At 42.2% G+C, this 22,554-nt stretch overlaps 1 protein-coding gene across 1 annotated transcript in view; it reads left to right on the top strand.

The window, feature by feature from the left end:
- Nucleotides 1–22,272, top strand: part of LOC130165475 (kalirin-like) — a 40,031-nt gene extending 17,759 nt beyond the window's left edge. Inside the window, 30 exon segments of the mRNA XM_056370791.1 lie at nt 174–356; nt 440–564; nt 663–729; nt 1,146–1,255; nt 1,543–1,612; nt 1,702–1,791; nt 2,615–2,707; nt 3,426–3,537; nt 3,944–4,134; nt 4,278–4,379; nt 4,476–4,630; nt 5,786–5,888; nt 10,052–10,213; nt 10,320–10,515; nt 14,003–14,053; nt 14,156–14,259; nt 14,400–14,531; nt 14,619–14,732; nt 14,966–15,036; nt 15,154–15,220; nt 15,375–15,478; nt 15,691–15,760; nt 15,894–15,980; nt 16,465–16,557; nt 16,969–17,019; nt 17,212–17,289; nt 17,457–17,642; nt 17,736–17,907; nt 18,161–18,306; nt 18,390–22,272. Coding sequence (XP_056226766.1) covers nt 174–356; nt 440–564; nt 663–729; nt 1,146–1,255; nt 1,543–1,612; nt 1,702–1,791; nt 2,615–2,707; nt 3,426–3,537; nt 3,944–4,134; nt 4,278–4,379; nt 4,476–4,630; nt 5,786–5,888; nt 10,052–10,213; nt 10,320–10,515; nt 14,003–14,053; nt 14,156–14,259; nt 14,400–14,531; nt 14,619–14,732; nt 14,966–15,036; nt 15,154–15,220; nt 15,375–15,478; nt 15,691–15,760; nt 15,894–15,980; nt 16,465–16,557; nt 16,969–17,019; nt 17,212–17,289; nt 17,457–17,642; nt 17,736–17,907; nt 18,161–18,306; nt 18,390–18,575 — 3,471 coding nt within the window. The 3' untranslated portion in view covers nt 18,576–22,272.
- The last annotated feature ends 282 nt before the right edge of the window (nt 22,273–22,554 follow it).

The raw sequence follows: 22,554 nt of genomic DNA, 5'->3' as shown, positions 1-22,554 counted from the left end.
GCGTAGAAGAAATAAATGATAAAACCATGTAAATATCGGATCATAATGGACGGTCAGAAAATCCTTAAATGAGTAGGAATAAAACCAGCAGACGTATGTTTTGTTGATGACATGACACAGAGGCAAAACCTCAGCTGAATTAAATTTAAATACCATTAAATAATTTCTCCCAGCATACACAAGAGAAGGTTCACCTGCTGATCCAGCTGGCTGAGAGCATGCTGGCTAAAGGCCACGCCCACCGCACCGAGCTTCGCCGTTGCGTTTCCACCGTGGATAAACGTTACCGCGACTTCACCGTCAGGATGGGACAGTACCGCCACCTGCTGGAGACGGCGCTGGGAGGATGCTCGCAGGTAGGGAGCGTGCGAATAGCAAAAACAATGCATGTTTATGTGGACTCACCTTGAACGAGTGTCATGTACGGTGTCCCCGTCAGGACAACAAGGACCTGGAGCTGGAGCTGATCCCCAACAGTCTGTCTGACTCCGACCCTGAGGTCAACCTGTCCGACCCCAGCCACCAGGTCAGCGACGAGAAGAGACGCTCCGCCCGCAAGAAAGAGTGAGTAGTATTAGTATTAGTAGTAGTATTAGTATTAGTAGCAGTACTGATGTATTTCCTCTGATAACACCTCTGTCTGTGTGTGTGTGTGAGTTCAGGTACATCATGGCTGAGCTGCTTCAAACAGAGAGAGTCTACGTCAGAGATCTGCAGGAGTGTATCGAGGTAAACGTCAAACATCACAGTACTGAAGTACCACGTTCAACAGAGTACAACATGTACTTATACTTCATATACTTTATAATACTGCAGTACGTTCTGTTACATGACGCCACGTGACAACACTTAATGACACTAAGTGGAGAAACCTCACCGCAAGATCGAATTAGTAGATGTTCTGGACCTTTCAGACATGAGCTTCCTCAGAAGACTGAGGTTCCTCATCACAATCAGTCAGGATTTTTTGTTCTCACTGGCTTTACAGTTCAGGTTCAAAGTTCGGTAAATAAACCAGAAAGTTCAGACCCCAGAACCTTTTTTTGGAGGTGTGGTCTCCCTGAAGACTGACATGACATAAAACGTTGTAGTACTACATCATACTGGATAGTACTTCCTGATGGTAATACTGTAACCCCGTGCAGACGTACCTGTGGGAGATGACGAGCGGCTCAGAGGACGTCCCTCCTGGTCTCACCAACAAGGACGACATCGTGTTCGGGAACATCCAGGACATCTACGAGTTCCACAACAGGTACTGTCAATTATACTACAAAATATACTGCAATACATGTACTACAGTAGGAAACATCCACAAGATCACCTGTAAAATATAATACAATATAATACATGTACTGCACATATATACTACATATAACTGGAACTACAATATATCCTAAAATCAGTGATTCCACGGTACGCCCACATATTGTGATATGTACTACAGTACTGCAAAGTATTTGATGTATGTATATTTACTCTAATACTTCGGAGACACTGCTCAGTATTCTGTGTGTTGATGCAGTACTTTGTGTTTTGCAGTATTTTCCTGAAGGAGCTGGAAAACTACGAACAGCTTCCTGAAGACGTCGGACACTGTTTTGTTACCTGGGTAACCGGTTTGGTTTAAGTTAAATCAATAAAAAAAATAAAAATTACAGATTCAAATAGTGAATAAATATTTTTATTTCTCTGTTTCAGGCCGATAAGTTTCACATGTACGTGACGTACTGCAGAAATAAACCGGACTCCAGTTTACTGATCCAACAACACGGCGTGGGATTCTTTGAGGTCAGGCTTCCTTAATCTTTTCTTTAAACATCTGTGTCACATTTAAATAATAACTAATAATTCAGTTGAGTAAAACCTTATGTGCTTGATAGTGTAATTTAGTACTAATGACAGGAATACATGGCACATTTCTAGTTTTATCATTCCAGAGCTGCTCAATTTCCATAACAATGCTTTTATTTTGAAGAACCGTTTCATGCTGCACAGTAACAGCGACAGACTTCGACTCACAGATATAAAAACAGTTCTACAAGTCTGAATAAACCTAACTGTGACTACGATTACGATGCTTTTAATGTTATTCAAATGTTGGTTTAAACCCCGACTGCACTCTCTTTCTGTGATGCTTCTTAAAGCCCCAGTTTCTTCTCTGCCCCAGTTAATTTATTTTTATTTTTGTGAATTAAAACTGAGGGCTGGCTTGATGGTTTGCACATGAAGACAGTTTTAGGGTTTGTGTCTGGTGCAGAGGACGGACGGAGATAAAACTGAATGGATGTTTAGTTGGTTTACGTTTGGACAGTGACTTCCAGACCCTGAGGCGAGACTGGTTGGGAACCACTGACCTAAAAAGTAATGTAGTCGGAGCACAGCAGGTCAGCTGAACATTCAAAAAGCTAAATTTGTCTTGGTGGGTAGCTGTAGAAATCAGTTTGAATCAATGGGGCAAAAGCAACCAGTGATCTAGTGTTAGTCACGGTGTGAAAGTCTGACTGATATCAGCCTCCGGCCCTGTGGTTTGAACTGTCGCTGGGGGAAAAGCTACAGTTTGGCTTGTAATTTGTTATTGAGTTTCTCTCTCTGGTTTTGTGTTCGTGCTCAGGAGGTCCAGAGGAGACACGGTCTAGCCAACTCCATCTCCTCAGCTCTCATCAAGCCGGTTCAGAGGATCACCAAATACCAGCTGCTGCTCAAGGTAATGCGAGTCGTTTTACACATTTTCAGTTTTCAGCCGAAGTTTGTCCCGGTGTCGGAGCGCAGAGCAGCACTGGTTTGAATGGATGTTAAATCCAGAGGAAACAAAGCGTTTCTTCCTTCTGGCTGTTTGGAAAACACAACACCTCAGAGGGTAAAGCTGAGCGCAGCTTTAACTCCAAAACACTTTATATGGAGCCCAGAGGACACAGTCTGTGTGCCCAGGACAATAAAGGAAAAAGATTTTATGTCAGTTTGAAAACTTTGTTGTAACCTGAGCTCGGCAGCAGCGGGAGCCTGAAGGTGTCGTACATGTAGCCCCTTCAGACCAGGTGTGTCTTTTATGTTGTCTCCTATTTTATCTGTTCAAAGTAAAGATTAAAGCCGATTCTCAAACTTCTTAAAGGATCAAAGTCTGATGTTTCATGTGTCATAATATTTGTTACCTATACACGATGGAAAATACTTAAATATTTCATACTTAGACACAAAGAAACGGAGCTGTATTAACTATAGGTTTGTACTTTTGGGTAAAATGCAGATAGAAAATGGTGGACAAAAGAGAATATTAGAAATTAGTCACAGTGCAGTATTTACTCTGGGTCTTTAAATCTTCAACATGAACATTTATATTCTAATTATATTCTTATAAGTAGCAAATAATTACTCAATGATTTATTATGCTGTGTGTGTGTGTGTGTGTGTGTGTGTGTTTGTAGGAGTTGTTGGCTTGCTGCGAAGAGGGCAAAGGTGAGATTAAAGAAGGCCTGGATGTGATGCTGAGCGTCCCAAAGAGAGCGAATGATGCTATGCACGTTAGCATGTTGGAAGGTAACACTTATTTATTGTTGAATTTATTTCAATTATATAATTTTTTTAAAATAAGATTAAAAGAAAACGCCACAATTAGACTGGTTGGCCTTACGTGCTCATGCTCCTGTTGATGCTTCACATTAAAAGCCTTTTCTTGAAGACTTACATTCGTTAAACTCCCGGTGGCTGGAGGGCTTTTACTGTGAAAGAGGAGGAGGCCTTTTACTCTGAAGCAGTTTAAAGGCTTTTACTGTGAAATAGTTTTGTGTCACTGTGAAGGAGGATTTTTATTGTGAAGCAGCTGTTGGTGTTTTACTAAAAGACTGGGGGCTTTTATTGTGAAGGCGCTGTAGTTTTGTTGTTGAGTTCCTGAGAAGCTTAAAATGTGACATTGAACCTGTACTTGCTGTGGTGTCCCCGTCAGGTCTGGAGGAGGGTCTGGAGGTCCAGGGCGAGCTCCTCCTCCAGGACTCCTTCCTGGTTTGGGAGCCGAAGTCTCTGATCAGGAAGGGACGGGACAGACACCTCTTCCTGTTCGAGCTGTCACTCATCTTCAGCAAGGAGATCAAAGACTCGTCCGGACGAACCAAATACCTCTACAAGAGCAGACTGAGGGTAACACACGTTATTTTAATTGATCAACATTAATATCAAACTGTTTTTATGGGTTTATGGGGACATTGTGCCGGAGTGAGACGTGGTGTTTTGTGGTTGTGGTCTTCCTCTCTCTGTCTCACTCGTCTTCCTGTCACTCTCAGACCTCAGAGCTCGGTGTGACAGAGCACATCGAGGGGGATCCCTGTAAGTTTGCTCTGTGGGTCGGACGAACGCCGACGTCCGACAACAAGACGGTGCTGAAGGTACGTTCACCTCTGATGAACTTCAGTAATGATGCAGATGTTTAAACCTCTGTCTTTACGGTTTACCTGTATCCCTGTTGTCCTCTCTCTCCACAGGCCTCGTCGCTGGAGCTGAAGCAGGAGTGGGTCCGCAGTATTCGTCAGGTGATCCAGGAGAGGCGGGGTCACCTGCGGGGAGCACTGAGGGAGCCCATCCCCCTCCCCAAGACACCCAACCCCACCCTGGGTCGACAGCGCAGCATCACCCGCAGGTCAGCACACACACACACACAAACACACACACACACACACACACACACACAAACACACACACACACACACACACAGTTAGCACAGCCATGTCAGATGCCTCTCACCATGTGACCCGTCAGCTCTTCTAAGTAAAACTGTCCTTTGACCGTGTTAAAGTTCTGACACCTCACACAACCAGCCTGATCAATCACTGATCAATTACTGTCTGTTTTTATGGTAAATCAGCTGCTCATCACTTTATTTAACCCTCTGAGGTCGATGGATGTTTCTATTAATATCTTTGTGATAAAACAGAGTAGAAATACAGTTTAACTGTTGTTAGAATCTGTCGACTCTCCACTGTCCCTTACATATTCTTTCATCAACAACAACAACTATGACTCAGTGATATTACACAATTTCCTTTTAGGCATTTATTATCCATTGATCTACTATTTTACTCATATATTGCACTATTTCCATGAACCTTTAGACTTTGGTCAAACACATTTCAAGCACCAAAACAATTCATCCAAATCAGTAAAGGTTTGTTTTCACAAAATATTTGAAGAGCAAACTGGGTTTCTGATATTTAAAAGTTCGTGAATAAAAATGTATTTTAAATATTTTTTTGTTATTAAAAGAATATTTAAGTTTTGTTGTTGGTATAACCACAGAGGGGCGCCAAAGTTACAAAATGGGTGGTGTAAGTGGACAATTATTACTCCATGTGGCCAAAAGTATGTGGACGATTGAAAAGGTATAATTGATGGTTGAACACGTGATCTCAAAAACATGTTGATTAATCTGCTATTTTAAGAAAATAATACAAAGATTAGATTTTTAAGGAAGAATGTTGAAACTCTTTGGTTCTCGTCACTTACGTGAAAGTTTTCTAGTTCTTTAAGTGTTTTTTATAAGTATATGAATATTTTTGAGTTTTGAACTGTCGATTTGATAAAATCATTTAAAGATGTAATTTTCACTATTTCCTGTCATTAAATGGAGCGTGAAAATAATTGGCACATGAATCAATAATGACAATCGTTGGTTGCAGCCTTAGTGCGCTGCAGGATTCAGATTAAGAGGCAGAGAAACAGAAGTAGAGTAGAAGAACTGACTTTCTTTACCCAACACATTAAAAACATGTTTCTCTTCCTGTGTGAAAATGTCAGGGAGACCAGCGAGGATGCAGACAGTCTGGGTGATGCCAGCAGTCAACCCGACACCGTCTCCATCGCCTCCAGAACATCGCAAAACACCGCAGACAGCGACAAGGTAACACACACACACACACACACACACAACACACACACACACACACACACAGTTAGCACAGCCATGTCAGATGCCTCTCACCATGTGACCCGTCAGCTCTTCTAAGTAAAACTGTCCTTTGACCGTGTTAAAGTTCTGACACCTCACACAACCAGCCTGATCAATCACTGATCAATTACTGTCTGTTTTTATGGTAAATCAGCTGCTCATCACTTTATTTAACCCTCTGAGGTCGATGGATGTTTCTATTAATATCTTTGTGATAAAACAGAGTAGAAATACAGTTTAACTGTTGTTAGAATCTGTCGACTCTCCACTGTCCCTTACATATTCTTTCATCAACAACAACAACTATGACTCAGTGATATTACACAATTTCCTTTTAGGCATTTATTATCCATTGATCTACTATTTTACTCATATATTGCACTATTTCCATGAACCTTTAGACTTTGGTCAAACACATTTCAAGCACCAAAACAATTCATCCAAATCAGTAAAGGTTTGTTTTCACAAAATATTTGAAGAATTTCAAAAACTGGGTTTCTGATATTTAAAAGTTCGTGAATAAAAATGTATTTTAAATATTTTTTTGTTATTAAAAAAATATTTAAGTTTTGTTGTTGGTATAACCACAGAGGGGCGCCAAAGTTACAAAATGGGTGGTGTAAGTGGACAATTATTACTCCATGTGGCCAAAAGTATGTGGACGATTGAAAAGGTATAATTGACGGTTGAACACGTGATCTCAAAAACATGTTGATTAATCTGCTATTTTAAGAAAATAATACAAAGATTAGATTTTTAAGGAAGAATGTTGAAACTCTTTGGTTCTCGTCTTTGACATGTGAATGTTTTCTAGTTCTTTAAGTATTTTTAAAGTATATGAATATTTTTGAGTTTTGAACTGTCGATTTGATAAAATCATTTAAAGATGTAATTTTCACTATTTCCTGTCATTAAATGGAGCGTGAAAATAATTGGCACATGAATCAATAATGACAATCGTTGGTTGCAGCTTTAGTGCGCTGCAGGATTCAGATTAAGAGGCAGAGAAACAGAAGTAGAGTAGAAGAACTGACTTTCTTTACCCAACACATTAAAAACATGTTTCTCTTCCTGTGTGAAAATGTCAGGGAGACCAGCGAGGATGCAGACAGTCTGGGTGATGCCAGCAGTCAACCCGACACCGTCTCCATCGCCTCCAGAACATCGCAAAACACCGCAGACAGCGACAAGGTAACACACACACACACACACACACACACACACACACACACACATATGCTGTGTATTCAGAGGGGTGTGTTGAGCAGTCTTATGACCTCACCACTGCTGCAGCTGGCTGGGTGTGTATGTGTGTGTGTGTGTGTGTGTGTGTGTGTGTGTGTGTGTGTGTGTGTGTGTGTGTGTGTGTGTGTGTGAGGGAGTTTCCTCTGTTCGTCATCAAACTCTGTTTAGAAACTTTCGCTTCTTTTCTGCTCTCCGGACGAGGTATGTTTGATTTATTTTACCTGCTCTTAGTTCGCTGAGGCTGGGTGGGGTTAGTGGTTGGATGCTGTGACCTCTGACCTTTGACACTCAGACTACACTAGCTGTGGGCTGTTGGTAATGTTTAGCACTAACTCTAGCACCGCACCAGCTGACCTGCATGAAGACGGTCTTCAGATTCTTAAAGAAGGACAGAGTGTAGAGTAACTGTGGTGCGTTTGTTTTGTTTAAACTGGTTTGAAAGGCGTCGATTCAACAACTGTCTCAGTCTGTTTCCAAGTGAACTCTGTGTGATGAACTGAATCAATTAATCAATCACACACAGAGACAATTGGCAGATATCTTGAGAGTTGATTATTTGTTTCAGTCATTTTCAGGCAGAAATAATGAAACATTCTCTGGTTTCAGCTTCTTAAACGAGAAGATTTGCTGCTTTTCTTTGTCACATTTCATGGTTAACGTTAGACGAACAAAACAAAACGTACGGAGGTCACTCGGGCCATTTTCGGCATTTTAACAATTGACTTATTGATTGATTAAAGTAATTGTGATTTTCAGTTGTACTGTGATCGTTTGATAAATTCATGGGATTGATTCATATTAAATCCATCTGCTGAACTTATATATCTGTATTCACGATCGCTTGGTAACCATGGTAACACACGTGATTGCAGAGGCAAAAGGAAGTGATTTTTAACTATTCCCCTGTATTGTTACAGGACATAAATATGATAATATTTACAGTCTTGATTAATAATCCTCTTTCTATTCTATTTGCTGACGAGCTCTTTGTTATTTTGATTTTCCTGTGTGTCGCTCTGATAATGAAGGATGACATCACATGAGCCTGTCCAATCAGTGAGTGACCCGTCAGTCCATATGACCCGATGTTTTACTTCGTAGGACGTGGAGACAAAACAGAGCGGAGCTCAAAGGCAGGACCACATGAACTGAACCACAGCTGTTTTTCACGTTAATGGATAATAAAAAATATCGTTAGTTGCCTAAATTAAGTGTGTAATATATTATAATATTGGAGACCAGTTTGAATTCTACAGGATTTCTTCACAACTGAAACAGTATAATGAACAAAATATACTTAAAGTATCTCAAGTATAAGTACTTTAGGCCTGTGAGTGTTATATTTGTATTATTCTTACTGATGCATTAACATCTAAATGTTATTTTAATGTTGCAGCAGTTTGAAGTAAAGCTAATTTACTGTAGCTTCATATTTAACACACTAAAGAAGAAATGAAGTAGAAAATATTTAACTTTACTTCTAAATTATACTTGTGTAAATGTACGAAGGTGCTTTCCACCACTGTACACACGTGTGTATGTGTGCTGCGTGTGACGCTGGCTGGGCGGTACGACTGATCACAGCTGTGTTCGATTTGGACGGGGAACACCCCACTACTCCCTATAGACTGTGTGTGTGTGTGTGTGTGTGTGTGTGTGTGTGTGTGTGTGTATTGACTTATAGTTAACTGGAGCACATGGTCTCCAGCTCAGGAAGGACACACACACACACACACACACACACACACACACATACACAGTCTTGTTTTCTACTCCTTGTTCAGCCAATCAGGGCTCAGTGGGCCCTGCTGTGATTGGACGAGTACAGAACATCTATTAGGATGATGTATGTCGGTCTCACTGTTTATATTTTGGTCGTTTGTCATGTTGAGTTTATTATTCTCCTCTGAATTCCTGGAAGAAAAAGCCTCCAGTGTTTCCTGCCGTTCTCTGAGGAGAATCCGATCACTTCTGAATTAATCTGATCACTTATTTAATCAGTGACAGGTTTTAAAGTCCCTGCAGGTTGATTATCTGGTTCATTGATCTTTTTTATGCTTTTTATCTGTAACTTTATGTGTGATTTTTATCAAAGTTTCCACTTATCCTGTGAAATATCTCAAAATCTGCTCAATATAATTTGGTTCAGATCTCCATGGTAACCAGATGATGAATCCTAACGACTTTGGTGAGCCCTTCACTTTCCCTCGAGCGCCACCATGAGTTATAATAGTTATAGTTATAATAATGGTTCATTTAAAAAAACCAGTAAGGAAGAGATCTTAGTAAATTTCATGGTTTATGATTTACAGTCAATATGAGAAACAGATATTGAGTTATTTAGACTGTTGTTTACAGCTTCATATAATTGTTATTTTATTACTTTAACTGAACATTTGTCACAAAGTTTCTATTTTGTGAATATTATTATTAGGTGGAAGAAATGTGATGTAAATACTATTAACACAGGTTTGTTATTACTTCCCATGATGCCTCTAATGCTACAGAATCTTTCAGTAGCATGTTTCATAATATTAAATAACACTGTTCTGTCACATTTGACATTTTCCCTCTTTTTAAAGCACACACCCAGACAGCAGTAGCAGTGGTGAGGTCATGGGACTGAAGGACACACCCCTTTGGAAACTGTGATGCTACTGATGCTAATGATGCTAATGATGCTAATGATGCTACTACCACTCCTGAAAAAGCTGCTAGTATCCGTATTAATAATGTTTATTACTATGCAACAGTAACAGTGACGGGTTAATGGAGGTCGCTGATTTTAACACACAGATCCTCTTCAGTCTGTTGGAGATGAATAAATTGTCTCACCTGTCTGTCTCATGTGTCTCTGTCTGTCTGTCCAGCTGTCAGGAGGCTGCGAGTTAGTGGTGGTGTTGTTGGATTTCTCCTCCGGTGGACCAGGAGAGCTCAGCGTTCGCTGTGGTCAGACCGTGGAGCTGGTGGAGCGCTCAGCCGAAAGACCCGGGTGGTGTCTGGTCAGAACGACAGATCAAACGCCCCAACAGGTAAAAAACAAAACATCAACATCCTCACAGGTAACGAACTAAACGTCCTCGCAGGTACATTTTTGCATTTAGCACATCGCTAACGACAGGCTTTGTTTCCCTCCAGGAGGGTTTACTCCCGATGAGCGCCCTCTGTCTGTCACACTCCCACAGTGCAGCCGACATGGAGGGGCTCATCCCGGCATCCACCTCCTCCAGCACCTCGTCTACCTGCACCACCACCTCTTCCTCCTGCAACTCCTCCACCACCACCACCTCCTCCAACGCCTCCAACTCCTCCTCTACCATGTGCGCTGGGAAGGGTGAGTTCATCCCTCTAATGACAGAAACACACCATGTGCTGTGTTTCAGATTTGGGCTAAAAACGTGGCCAGACTTTGTACAAAGACACGTGATCGTGGTTTTTTATTTCCCATCATGCACCATGTCAGAACAGAGAACCATTTGTAAATAATAACAGGGCTAAAATGAGCAAACCCAGCCCAGTTCTGGATACCACAGATTGGTAGAAAGATTTGTTTTCTCTTAAATCACCATCAATAATTTAATTTCTGTTTTTGTTTTTGATTTGTTTGTTGATTTGGAGCAGATTACAGTTTAAGGCCTTCCACCACCTGTCACTGCTGCAGCACGTCCCGTTTGCCCCATGTCACTTCCTGTTTAAACAGAGGGAACTTTAAACATCCTCAGCCCTCACTGTGACCCACATCCTGTCGATCTCTCCAACTGTGGCCCCTAAATATTTAAAACCGTGTTTATAAAGCTGTAAACGTGCTCGAGTCCCCCCCATGAGCTTGTTGTGCAGCTCAGCATGAAAAATTAAACCTGTTTTGTTTGTTTGTCGGGATCTGCTGTTTCACATTGTTCGTTTTAGGGAGACAGTCTGGAAATCCATCTTTTCAGCTTCTGTCCAACTGGTTGAATAAAAACCTCTTAATGCTGCAGCTCTAGAACAGATCTCTGATTTTTAATCACTCAAAATATGATAATAATATATGATACAATAATATAAATTAACTTTAACATGTTGTTCTACAGATGTAATTCTGTATTTGTTTTGTTTGCATCCAAACACATTCAGGTGGAGGCACTAATGCAATACAGACACCATTTGTGTCAGTAAATTAAAAGACCAGAAACAGATTTTAGTGTTTGTTGTTTCATTGTTGACAGAAGTCGAAAAGTAAACAGAGTTCAAATTTAAGAGAGTGAGAGTGAATGTGGCCTCGGTCTGATAAATTAACTTTGTTCCAGTCTTAATCTGTAATCTGGTTTGGCAAGTCACACAAACAAACACACACACACACACACACACACACACACACACACACACACACACCAGGAGTCAGACACAGTTTCAGGGTTAAACATTGACCTGAGGGAGTTTCAGACTCAACAGGAATCTGCAGTTTAACATCCTGATTGTGTGTGTGTGTGTGTGTGTGTGTGTGTGTGTGTGTGTGCGTGCGTGTGTGTGTGTGTGTGTGTGTGCGTGTGTGTGCGTGTGTGTGTGTGTGTGTTAATGTGGCTACCTGCTGTGTTGTCTTCCCTGTCAGAAACAATGGGAGCTTTAGTTTAAAAATAAAGTAGTTGTTTGTTTTCAGGTCAGTTCTCCTGTTTATTTTGGATATTGTTTTATTTTATATATAATTTTATATATATATTTTGGGCTTTATTTTTTTACTTTGACATTATTCTTTGTGTTTTATCATATTTAATTTTATTAAAAATTTACTCATTTTGTTTTGTTTTATTTTATTTTTGTTATTTATATTTTTCTATTTCATTTTGGTTTTTATTATTCAGTATTATTATATATATTTTTTGTCAAGTTTATTTTATTTTACGTTGTTTTCTGATATAATTTTTTTACTTTAATTCTGAATGTGACTGGTCAGTTATTCTTTTTAACATCATAATTAGTTTTTCCATAACATGTTTCACAACATTTTTAAGATTCCACTGATGTAAATTGGTTTCATGTATAAGCCACCCCTCTTTCCTGTAACCCCGCCCCTCTTGGTTTAGCCCCGCCCCTGCAAACTTCTGACTGCTGTGTAGATTCATTCAGCTCCGTGGAGAGAAACACCTACCTGCCTCTCTCGTTGTCGCTTCTTGTTTTTATTTTGACTTTCTGAATGGACTGATGTTGAAGCATGCAGAGGGGCAGAGGTGCATGCTGGGACTGCTCTGCCGTTTGGGGATGGATTGTGGGAGAGGGAGAGGACGATCGAGGTGGGTTTTAATCTGAAAGAGAGACGAAGAGAGGAGTGTTAGAGAGGTTGGTTAATAAGTGATAGAACAAGGTGACTCTCTCTCTCTCTCTCTGTTTTATTGTCTCTCTACCATTTTCTTGAAACACATGAGCCGGAGGAAGAATGTTGACAATGTGTGTGATTGTGTTGAACAGGACACGCAGGTTTTCTGTATCACACTTAACGATGACACACCACACCCGACACACACACAGCGTCATTGTGTTGAGACCGTCCAGTCTGCAGGAGGTCGACCCTCAGTGACCTGAAACAGTCTGTGTGCTGCGTCTCTAATGGTTGACTTACTGACAGCTGAGTCTGTAATCTAGAAAACCTCGTATGTGTGACAGTTTCCTCTCGGACGTGTTTACATGGAACATGTGAGCAGAACAGAGACTTCAGGCAGGGAAAGAGTCGCTGTGACAAACTGAGATACTTGTATTTACTTCAGCACTTTATCCACCTTTAATTGGCTGCTATAGTTACTGTATATTTACCATATTATTATCATTCATGGTTTGATGTTTTACTCACCAACATTGAATAAAGCAGTTAATATTTGCTTCAGCCGGCGACAACAATAACATTTTTATTAGTTGTTATTGCATCTATGGCAATAACAATGATCTAATATAATAATAATGCGTACTTTAACCTTTGATGCCTGTTGCTAATACTGATCAGTATTACTGCTGATTAAACTTTAACTGGTAGCTTTAAAGTAAAGTCACCTCTAGAAGTGTAAATAAGTGAGTTTCCACCACTGACTAAAAAACAGACTAAATAACAAAAATCTTGCGGCATCGTCACGTATGAACTTAAAATCACTGATCCATGATTACAAAATAAGGTTGAGGTACTCAGATCAATACAGGTGCAGGTCTCCTGATTTCTGAAGTGAATGTAAACACAGTGTTTGATTCTCTCTCTCTCTCTCCATTGTTTCGTTTTCATCAAAGAGTTAAAATAAAAAACAAGTATGATTCATGAAATATTAATAATTTCCTTTACCTACTTTTATGAGAATATAATCAAGACATGAGCAGATTACATCATTAACAGAGCTCCAGGAACAACAGGAAATCTCACTATTAATTCTTTGGTTTTATTTTGAAGGAAAACACAATCAATATCCTTTTTTTTACCTAATCACCTAATTTTTATTCTTTGCTTTTCTTCTTCTTACTTTCATTATTATTCTGTTGGTATTTTTTAACTTATATCTCGTCATCTTGTTGATTATTTTGTGATTATTTTTGCTTTAACATGTGCAGAATAAAGCAGCAGCAGCAGAGTAGATCCACAGGCCCTGAGTGTTAATGTGTCGATGTTAATAAAGTTGTAGGTAAGAATTTAAAAACTGGGGACAGTGAGGTTTCTTTCTGGGGAAGTGAATTTCCACTCAGATCTTTTTGTGTTTAATTTAGAAAATATAAAAAGAGGTGGATTAAAGTGTGAGGTCTCCTTGAAGCTCAGGTTAAACTTTACATTAGGACCATCATTAACTCCATCATGTCTCTCTGTGTCTCCACAGACTCCAGTCTCTACGGCTCTGAAGCTTCGGGGCTTCACACTCAGACGACCAGTGAGACATTAATTAATTATCTCCGAATTTATTCACAACCCTGACGTACAGTGAACTCATCGTGACGACGCTGACTCCTCCTCCTTGTTCTCCCTCTCTCAGGTGCCACCTCCCCCACAGTGTATGGGTTAGGCGGAGCTCCAGGGGGCGCCGTCGGCTCTCCGGGGCCCAAGCGCAGCGGCTCTGGAACCGGAAACACCCTGAAGGTAACAGCTGATCCTCGTAGTCCTGCAGCCAACAGAGGCAGTGGGAGTATTAGTTATATTTACATTAAATTTTTTCTTTTGTAGTAATAAAGTTAAGTTACTTAATTTGTTATTGTTTTATAATTATGTAATATCTGCAGCGTTGGCTGACGAGTCCTGTTCGGAGGCTGAGTCAAGGTAAAGCTGACGGACAGAAGAAACCGCCAATCAGAACCAGGAGGCGGGACAACAGGCCGGAGCTGACCACACCCCTCACTGGCAATGCTCAGACGGTATATAAACACACAGGTTGAAGACACACAAAGAAAGTGTGTGTGTGTAATGTAATGTCATCGGTCGTTGTTTCTCTGTTGCTACAGAAGGCGAGGAAGGAGGAGGGCGGGCAGAGTGGAGGGGAGGAGGAGCCAGAGGAAGAAAGCCACACCCCTCTACCACCTCCCATGCAGATCATCAAAGACCCCAACAACCCCGAGGTAACGGGGGAGGGAGGGGGCAACAATTACTTTCAGAATAAAACAGACACATACTACTAACACTGGCCAACACAATAGAAGTCACTGCAGCACTGAGTGTCTTCTGCCATTTTTCTAACTAGATTTAAAATGTTTAAAAGCAGCTTGAACGTTTCAGTTAATTTTTACTTATTTTTACTTTGTTTCTCTTTGTTTTTCTCTTTGTTTTATTTCTTCTGTTTCTCTCTCTTCAGGCTTTGGACTCAGATCAGGGCTCCAACGAATCAGACACCGAACACAGGAGCAAAGCACTGAGAGGACGCATGTAAGACACACACACACACACACACACACACACACACACACACACATATAACACTTTTATACAAATTGTTGTTTAAAAACAAACAAACGTGAACTTTGCGTCCATGTGTTTGTGCAGGTTTGTGGTTAACGAGATGGTCCAATCAGAGAAGGACTATGTGAAAGACCTGGGTGTGATCGTAGAGGTGAGACATGATGTGGCAAATGATGTCATACTGAAGTCCTGAAGCTCCACCCACCAAACATTACTTGTATTAACACTTCTGTGTTAATGCACAGATTGTTGTAAATGATGTTAAATTAAATGTGAAACACAAACTGTTTGTCTGCGTCTGTCAGGGCTTCATGTCCAGGTTGGAGGTCAGAGGGATTCCCGAGGACATGAGAGGGAAAGACAAAATCGTCTTCGGCAACATCCAGCAGATCTATGACTGGCACCGCGAGTGCGTGCGCACACACACACACACACACACACACACACACACACACACACATGGATAAACACACACACACACACACACACACACACACACACACACACAAACACACACACACACACACACACACACACACACACACACACACACACACACACACACACACGGATAAACACACACACACACACTCTGACTCACTGTGTGTTTTCTTGTTTCAGTTTCTTCCTGGTGGAGTTGGAGCGTTGTATTCAGAATCACGACCTGCTGGCCGACCTCTTCATCCGACACGTGAGTCACCATGGCGACTGCATCAGGACCAGGAGCCGCCAATCATTCGTGCTCCTGAAAGAGAGTTCACACGGATGTTATTGATCTGTGATTGATTGTGAGAGTAATGTAAGTATTTATTCGTGTGTTGCAGGAGCGTCGTCTCCACATGTACGTGGTTTACTGTCAGAACAAGCCGAGGTCAGAGTTCATCGTCATCGAGTACGAGAACTTCTTCGAGGTAAAACATTCAACATCTTTATGTTTCTGAAGAGGTTTTGATTTTCTTCACTGTTTGTTTCATTCTTTCAAATGTAAAGTGCCAGAATTTTCCAAAACCTAAAGAAATTCAGTTTTAAATTATATAAAAAAGACAAAAGTAGGAGATCTTGAAGCAGAGAACGTTTGAGTTTTGGCTCAAGAGAGTGACAGAAACCAATAATCAACTCTCAAAACAGTTGCAGATTCATTTTCTGTCAGTTAATTGATTAATCGACTAATCAGTTTAGGTCTAGTGGGAAATAATTACAGTATCGTGTCGTGAAAGCTGAAGCCGAGAAACAAGACAAAGTCTGTCACAGTGACGTACCCACAGGCCTCACTGAACAGTTTGAACAGCAGCAGCAGGTTTTCATTTCAGCAGCAGAAGTGACGAGTTTTCAGGCGAACACAAACAATAGCTGATTATTATCAGTTAGAAAACGACCCCGTCTCTCTGTCTGCAGGAAATCCAGCACGAGATCAGCTGCAGGATGTCGATCAGTGATTATCTGATCAAACCAATCCAGAGAATCACCAAGTACCAGCTGCTGCTCAAGGTCTGTCCCACGCGCTTCAGCACACATGTACATTTACATCTACAGGAGCCAGTAACTTAAAAATATTCTCATGCATCGAGAGAGTTTACTGCAGCAGGTCATTATTATATTTCCAAGGTCTCGGCTGGTGACTGAAGGTGATCGGGCCTTTGCTGTCAGAGCCAGTCGACCAATCGAGACCAGACAGAATACGTCTGTTAAAACTCTTATTTTATCGGAAAGCTTTTATGAATGTTTGAAACGTTGTTGTGTTTTATTTTCCCATGAGACGGACGATCTATATTTTCCTGTAACTTACTTCTTCTTTCCGTGAAGCACGTTGTAACTTTGTTAAGAGAAGTGCTATTTAAATAAAGTTTATTATTATACATTATTATATTAGAAACTCAAGCACGTCTGTCTGTCTCTCAGGATTTTCTCAAGTATACGTCCAAAGCAGGACTGGACTGTGAGGAGATCGAGGTGAGTGTTACGCTTCAGTTCACACCACATGATGTCACGATGATGATGTTAAATGATTTACACAGGACGCTGAATCATCGCCCTGGAGACCGCCTTAAACATGCACAGGCTTCTGTAATATCTAACAGCCGTGTGTGTGTTTGTGTGTGTGTGTGTGTGTGTGTGTGTGTGTGTGTGTGTGTGTGTTTACAGAAAGCGGTGGAGCTGATGTCATTGGTTCCAAAGCGCTGCAACGACATGATGAACCTGGGACGGTTGCAGGGATACGAGGTACACCTGTCTGTCTGTCTACCTGTCTGTCTACCTGGTCAGAGCTGCAGTGATGGGAGGATAATACAGAGGCGCAGACACTGCCCCCAAGTGGCCACAATGATGAAGTGATGAAGCCTTCTCCGCTCACCTGTCTGTCCTCACCTGTCTTTCTGTCCGTCATCCAGGGGAAGTTGACGTCTCAGGGGAAGCTGCTGCAGCAGGAGACCTTCTGTGTGTGGGAGCAGGACGGAGGAGTTTTGTCTCGCAGTAAAGAGCGCAGAGTTTTCCTGTTCGAGCAGATCATCATCTTCAGCGAACTGCTGCGTAAAGGCTCCAACAACCCTGGATACCAGTTCAAGAACAGCATCAAGGTAAGACTGTTGGATACTGGTTTATACTGGGTCACGACATGGATCAGGGTTAGACTGGTTTACACTGGGATTAATATGTTTATGTGTGATCAGGTGAGTTACCTGGCGATGCAGGACAGCGTGGACGGTGATCCCTGTAAGTTCGTGTTGTGGTCTCGCGGTTCGGCGGAGCGCTTCACGTTGCAGGCGTCCTCCGCCAGCATCAAGATGACCTGGGTGGAGACCATCGCCGCCCTGCTGGACGCCCAGAACAACTTCCTGTCCGGTGAGTACATCCTCAAATCCCAAAGAACATCCTTCTCCCTGGTCATCAGATCCATAAAACTAGACCTCCCCGAATCGCTCCTTTGTCTGCCTCAGTAGTAACTGAAACATCCTTCAATCTTTTGGAAACTTTTTGAAATGAAATCTCACTGAAACAGCTTTGAATCATTTTAATCCACCGACGTTCACAAACGTCTGATTTGGATTTGAGTCTCGTCTAGCTGAATCTGGATCTAATCCGATCCTGTTTACAGCTCTCCAGTCTCCCATTGAGTACCAGAGGAAGGAGGGCGGGATCTCCGTGACCCGCCCACTGTCGTCAGGGCGACCACCGTCTACCCCGCCTACGCCCAACGGGCACGCACCTCAGCCTCAACCTGACAGCGAGCAGGACGACCAGGTTTGAATTTCCGCACCTCCTTCCTGTGTTTGATTTTCAAACGTGTCAGACGTGGTGACATCATGTGACCGTCTCTCCCTCAGGAGCTGGTTATGGTGCTGCAGGACTTCGTGGCGGTGCGGGAGGATGAGATCTCCGTGTTTCGGGGGGAGAAGGTTCAGATTCTGGCGTGCAACCAGCAGGGTCAGAGTCTGGTTTATCGGCCGGCCAACAGTGACTCGCCGGCCGCCGAGGGCTGGGTGCCACGCAGCGTGCTCAACACACACTGACACACACACACACACACACACTCACACACACACACAAAAACACACACACTGACAGCAGGGTCAGAGTCTGGTTTACTGTTAATACAAACACACACACACTTAAAATACTGCAAGCCAATGGAGCCAAAGGCATGTTTGGAAACTCTCTCATGATGGTAATGTTTGCTCTGCAAGGGGTGGAGCCTCAAGATGGTGATGTCACCTCTACATATGACTACACTGATCACGTTCTCCTAATCTTTCCTGTGGCATCACTACCTTTCATTTGACCTGGCGACATTGAAAACGAGTTTCCAGGCAGTAACGCCACACAGTCAAACAGGGAGTCGTTGCTTTTTTAAGTCCTTATAAAATATATGAGTAAGTAAGTATTTCTGTCAAACTGAGGGTCAACAGGCTAAAACCAAAGGAAATTTAATTTGCAATGATAGAAAACAGACAAAAGCAACTTTTGAGAACATGTTTGGACATTTGACTGCTTTTTGTTTTGTCTGACTAACAGTCTAAAACCCTGAGTTTCCTGTGACCCTTCAGACTGATCTTGTGACCCCTTGATGGGTCCCCGACCCTTATGTTGGGAACGAGACAGACAGATGTCTCCATCTTCAGGCTCCACCTTTACAACTGTGACGCTGCATGTTTCCTGACACACTTTAGGCCCTGATTGTTTGCCAGTGCTAAAACATAAATCACACACACACACACACACACACACACACACACACACACACACACACACACACACACACACACACACACACACACACACACACACACACACACACAGCAGCAGGTACTGTTAATCTCCTCCTTCCCTCCTGGTGCTTCAACATTCAGCCAAAACACTCCTCCTTCCTCCTCCGCCCTCACCTCGTCCAATCAGACGCTGCCGTCAGGTCGGCCTCCAGTTTACTGCCCCGAGCATCCGATCGTCCCCTGATGACATCACAAACTGTTTCCTCTTGGTCAGCGGGATGGAGATCGCATCACCACATCTTCATCACCAACATCAACAGACTGGGACTCCAGGAAGCTGCCGTTGCCTAGCAACAAGAGACAATTAAAAAAAAACGGGGAAAAAAAGTCTCCTGTAAGAGGTGAAAAGACCCGTCAGCCAATCAGAACTCAGCTCTCTCTGCGTGTCATCCTGTGAATAGTGTGTATAAACAGACTGAGGACACACACACACACACACTCCATACACACACCACTGCTACATACAGATGATGAAGATGAAGATGAAGATTACTATGATGATTATGATAATTAAGAATAATAGAGTCTGTTTTTCACCTCAATAGAGAAAAAAAATGAGATAAACTGTTTGTCATATAAATGTTTGTTTGCGTGTGTGTGTGTGTGCGTGAGAGCGTGGGTGTGTGTGTGTTAGTGACACTGTCCTGTGTGTGTGTGTGTGTGTGTGTGTGTGTGTGTGTGTGTTTTCCGCGGACAGTTAGGTGGTGTCGCGGTGTAGCGTTGCCATGACGAATCGTTGTGTTTGCGGTGACACCCTTTTTTCGTCTTTTTAGGGAACCAGAGCTGTCCCCCCCCCCTTTATCTACCCCCCCTTCCCCCAACGTTACCATAGCAACCGGCAGTGAAGCCAACATGGTGGTGTGTGCAGCTCTGGTTAGTTTGGATATTCTGATTATGCATTTCTTGTTTCTGTATATAGACCAGACCTGAACTGCTACTCCACTAACTCTGGACACTGAACCTGTCTGTCTCTCTGTCCACCTGTCTGTCTGTCTGACTGTCTAACAGACAGACAGCAGCAGCTCAACCTACTGTGACTGTCTGTTTCTACTAAAACTAAAAACTGTAACCTTCAACACGCTCTCTACCTGTCTCTCTACCTGTCTCTCTCTCTACCTCTCTGTCTCTCTCTCTGTTTCTCTGGTGCCATTCTCAGACAACACCCCGGTCCTTAAGGAGCTACGCGTCCTGTCAAGTGCACTACGGGGGGTTAGGGTGGGAAGTAGTGCACTATGAAGGGTGTAGGGAGAGACAAAGCAAACTATAAAGGATTTAAGGTGGAACGCTGCCTTCAAATGGAGCTCATGAGGTTGTACCTTTGAAGCCAACAGGACGATATGCTTCGTTTTAAGGGCAACACACACTAGCATCACAAGTCTCTCCTGTGTGTTATCACGCAAGATGGTACGCGTGGTTTGGTTGGAGGCCACTTAGCAGCTGATAGAAAGCTCCAGAACAGCTACTAAATGGACCACGCAGTAAGATGGTTTAGTCAAATTGAGTGTCTCCAGGGTCAAGAATGCAACCTGAGAAGTCCTCAAGGTTGGCAGAGAAATTCATATTTTAGCAGGTGCAGGTCCATCACACTCCATCTGCTGATGAAGACTCTGTGATTTGACTGAAAGTTCCACACGTAACATCATCAGAGAGGGCGGGTCCAGCAGCGTCCCCCGAAAAACTCAATGAATTCAGGTGATGAAAAAGGAAGATTTTCACATTTTGAGATGCAACATCTTGGCATGTACGGACAAAAAACATCTTGCACGATAACACACATGAGAAACTACACAACACTGATCCAGCTGGTGTGTCATTGCAACTTCATACGCCACCATCCTAAACTGTGCTTTCATTAAACACATTTCCATATTTGCAGTTGCAAGCTGGCAGTATATTATAACAGTCGCTAGGAAACATGGCAACAAATGACACAATGTTAGTGTGTGTTGCACTTATATAAAGTTTAGTGCTGCATTCATGTCATGTGGGAATTTCTGTGATTACCATTTCCGGTCATGTGAAGTGAGTTCACGTCGAGTTGTAATTTTAAAAGCTCTGATTTAACAAACTTGGCGCTAAATAATATGGACGTGCATGAAACAGCAAACAAACATGGACACCTCAAGCTCATGTTCAAGGTACATAAATACACATTTAATGGATACGGTACTGTTTTAACCACGCACTGTTTTTAACTCTGCAATCATTCAACTCTTCCGTTGTCTGATGACGTTCACAATCAGAAGTCGTGAACATGCGAATCTTTGGAATCCCACAGAACATGAACACAGCATTAGTCAGGTGACTAACACTAGAAATGAACGCCACTTCGTTCAGGAACTGTTTTCAGGAAAGTTTATGGTGTTCAAAACGCAACTTTGCAACTTGTGAACTCGGAGTGCACCACAGGTGGTTTAGGATGGACTGCAGTGCACTACAAAGGGCACAAGATGGTGACCGTGCACTTTGAAAGTCTTAAGGTGGAACGTAGTGCATTATGAAGAGTTTAAGGTGGAATGTGGTGCACTATGGAGGGTTTAAGATAGAAGATAGATGGTGCACTCAGGAAGGTTTTAGGTTAAAAGTGGCACACTATTAAGAGTTAAGAATGGAAGGTAGTGCACTAAGGAGGGTTTAAAGTGGAAAATAGCACACTATCAAGGGTTTAAGATGGGGAGTAGTGCACTATACAGAAGATGTAGCATAGAAAGCAGTGCACTACGAAAGTTTAAAGGTGTAAAGTAGTGTACTATGGCAGGTTAAGGGTGGAAAATAGTACACTACAGAGGGCGTAGGGTGCTGTTTGAGACCTAGCCTTGTTGCCGATTGGCAAACTCAACTAACCAATCAAACAGTGTTATTTGTACAGAACTAACAGCTGCTAACTGACTGCTAACAGCTCTCTGTTGTTGTTTGTAATAAACTTCATTTTTCATCCAAACCTCTCTCTGTATGTGGGTTTTATTATCTATTATTCTGCGTGGGGATGACGGACACTGAAGTGAAAACAGAATTTTACAAATTTTTGCAAATTTATTGGAAAGGAAAAACTAAAATATCACATTCTCTCCATCATTCCTTAAATGGAAGAGTAACTGAGCAATCAGGGTGAAGGACTGTGGTAAGAGAGGTGACCAAGAACCTGATGGTGACGCTGGCTGAGCTCCAGAGATCCTGAGGATCCTCCAGCTCTCCACCAGTCGAGTGCTGCTTCTCCTCAGTG

This window comes from Seriola aureovittata, chromosome 24 (genome assembly GCF_021018895.1).
Source record: "Seriola aureovittata isolate HTS-2021-v1 ecotype China chromosome 24, ASM2101889v1, whole genome shotgun sequence".
NCBI classification, from domain to species: domain Eukaryota; kingdom Metazoa; phylum Chordata; class Actinopteri; order Carangiformes; family Carangidae; genus Seriola; species Seriola aureovittata.
Note: the sequence above shows the minus strand (reverse complement) of the source record. Positions and strands in the feature narration are given on the sequence as shown.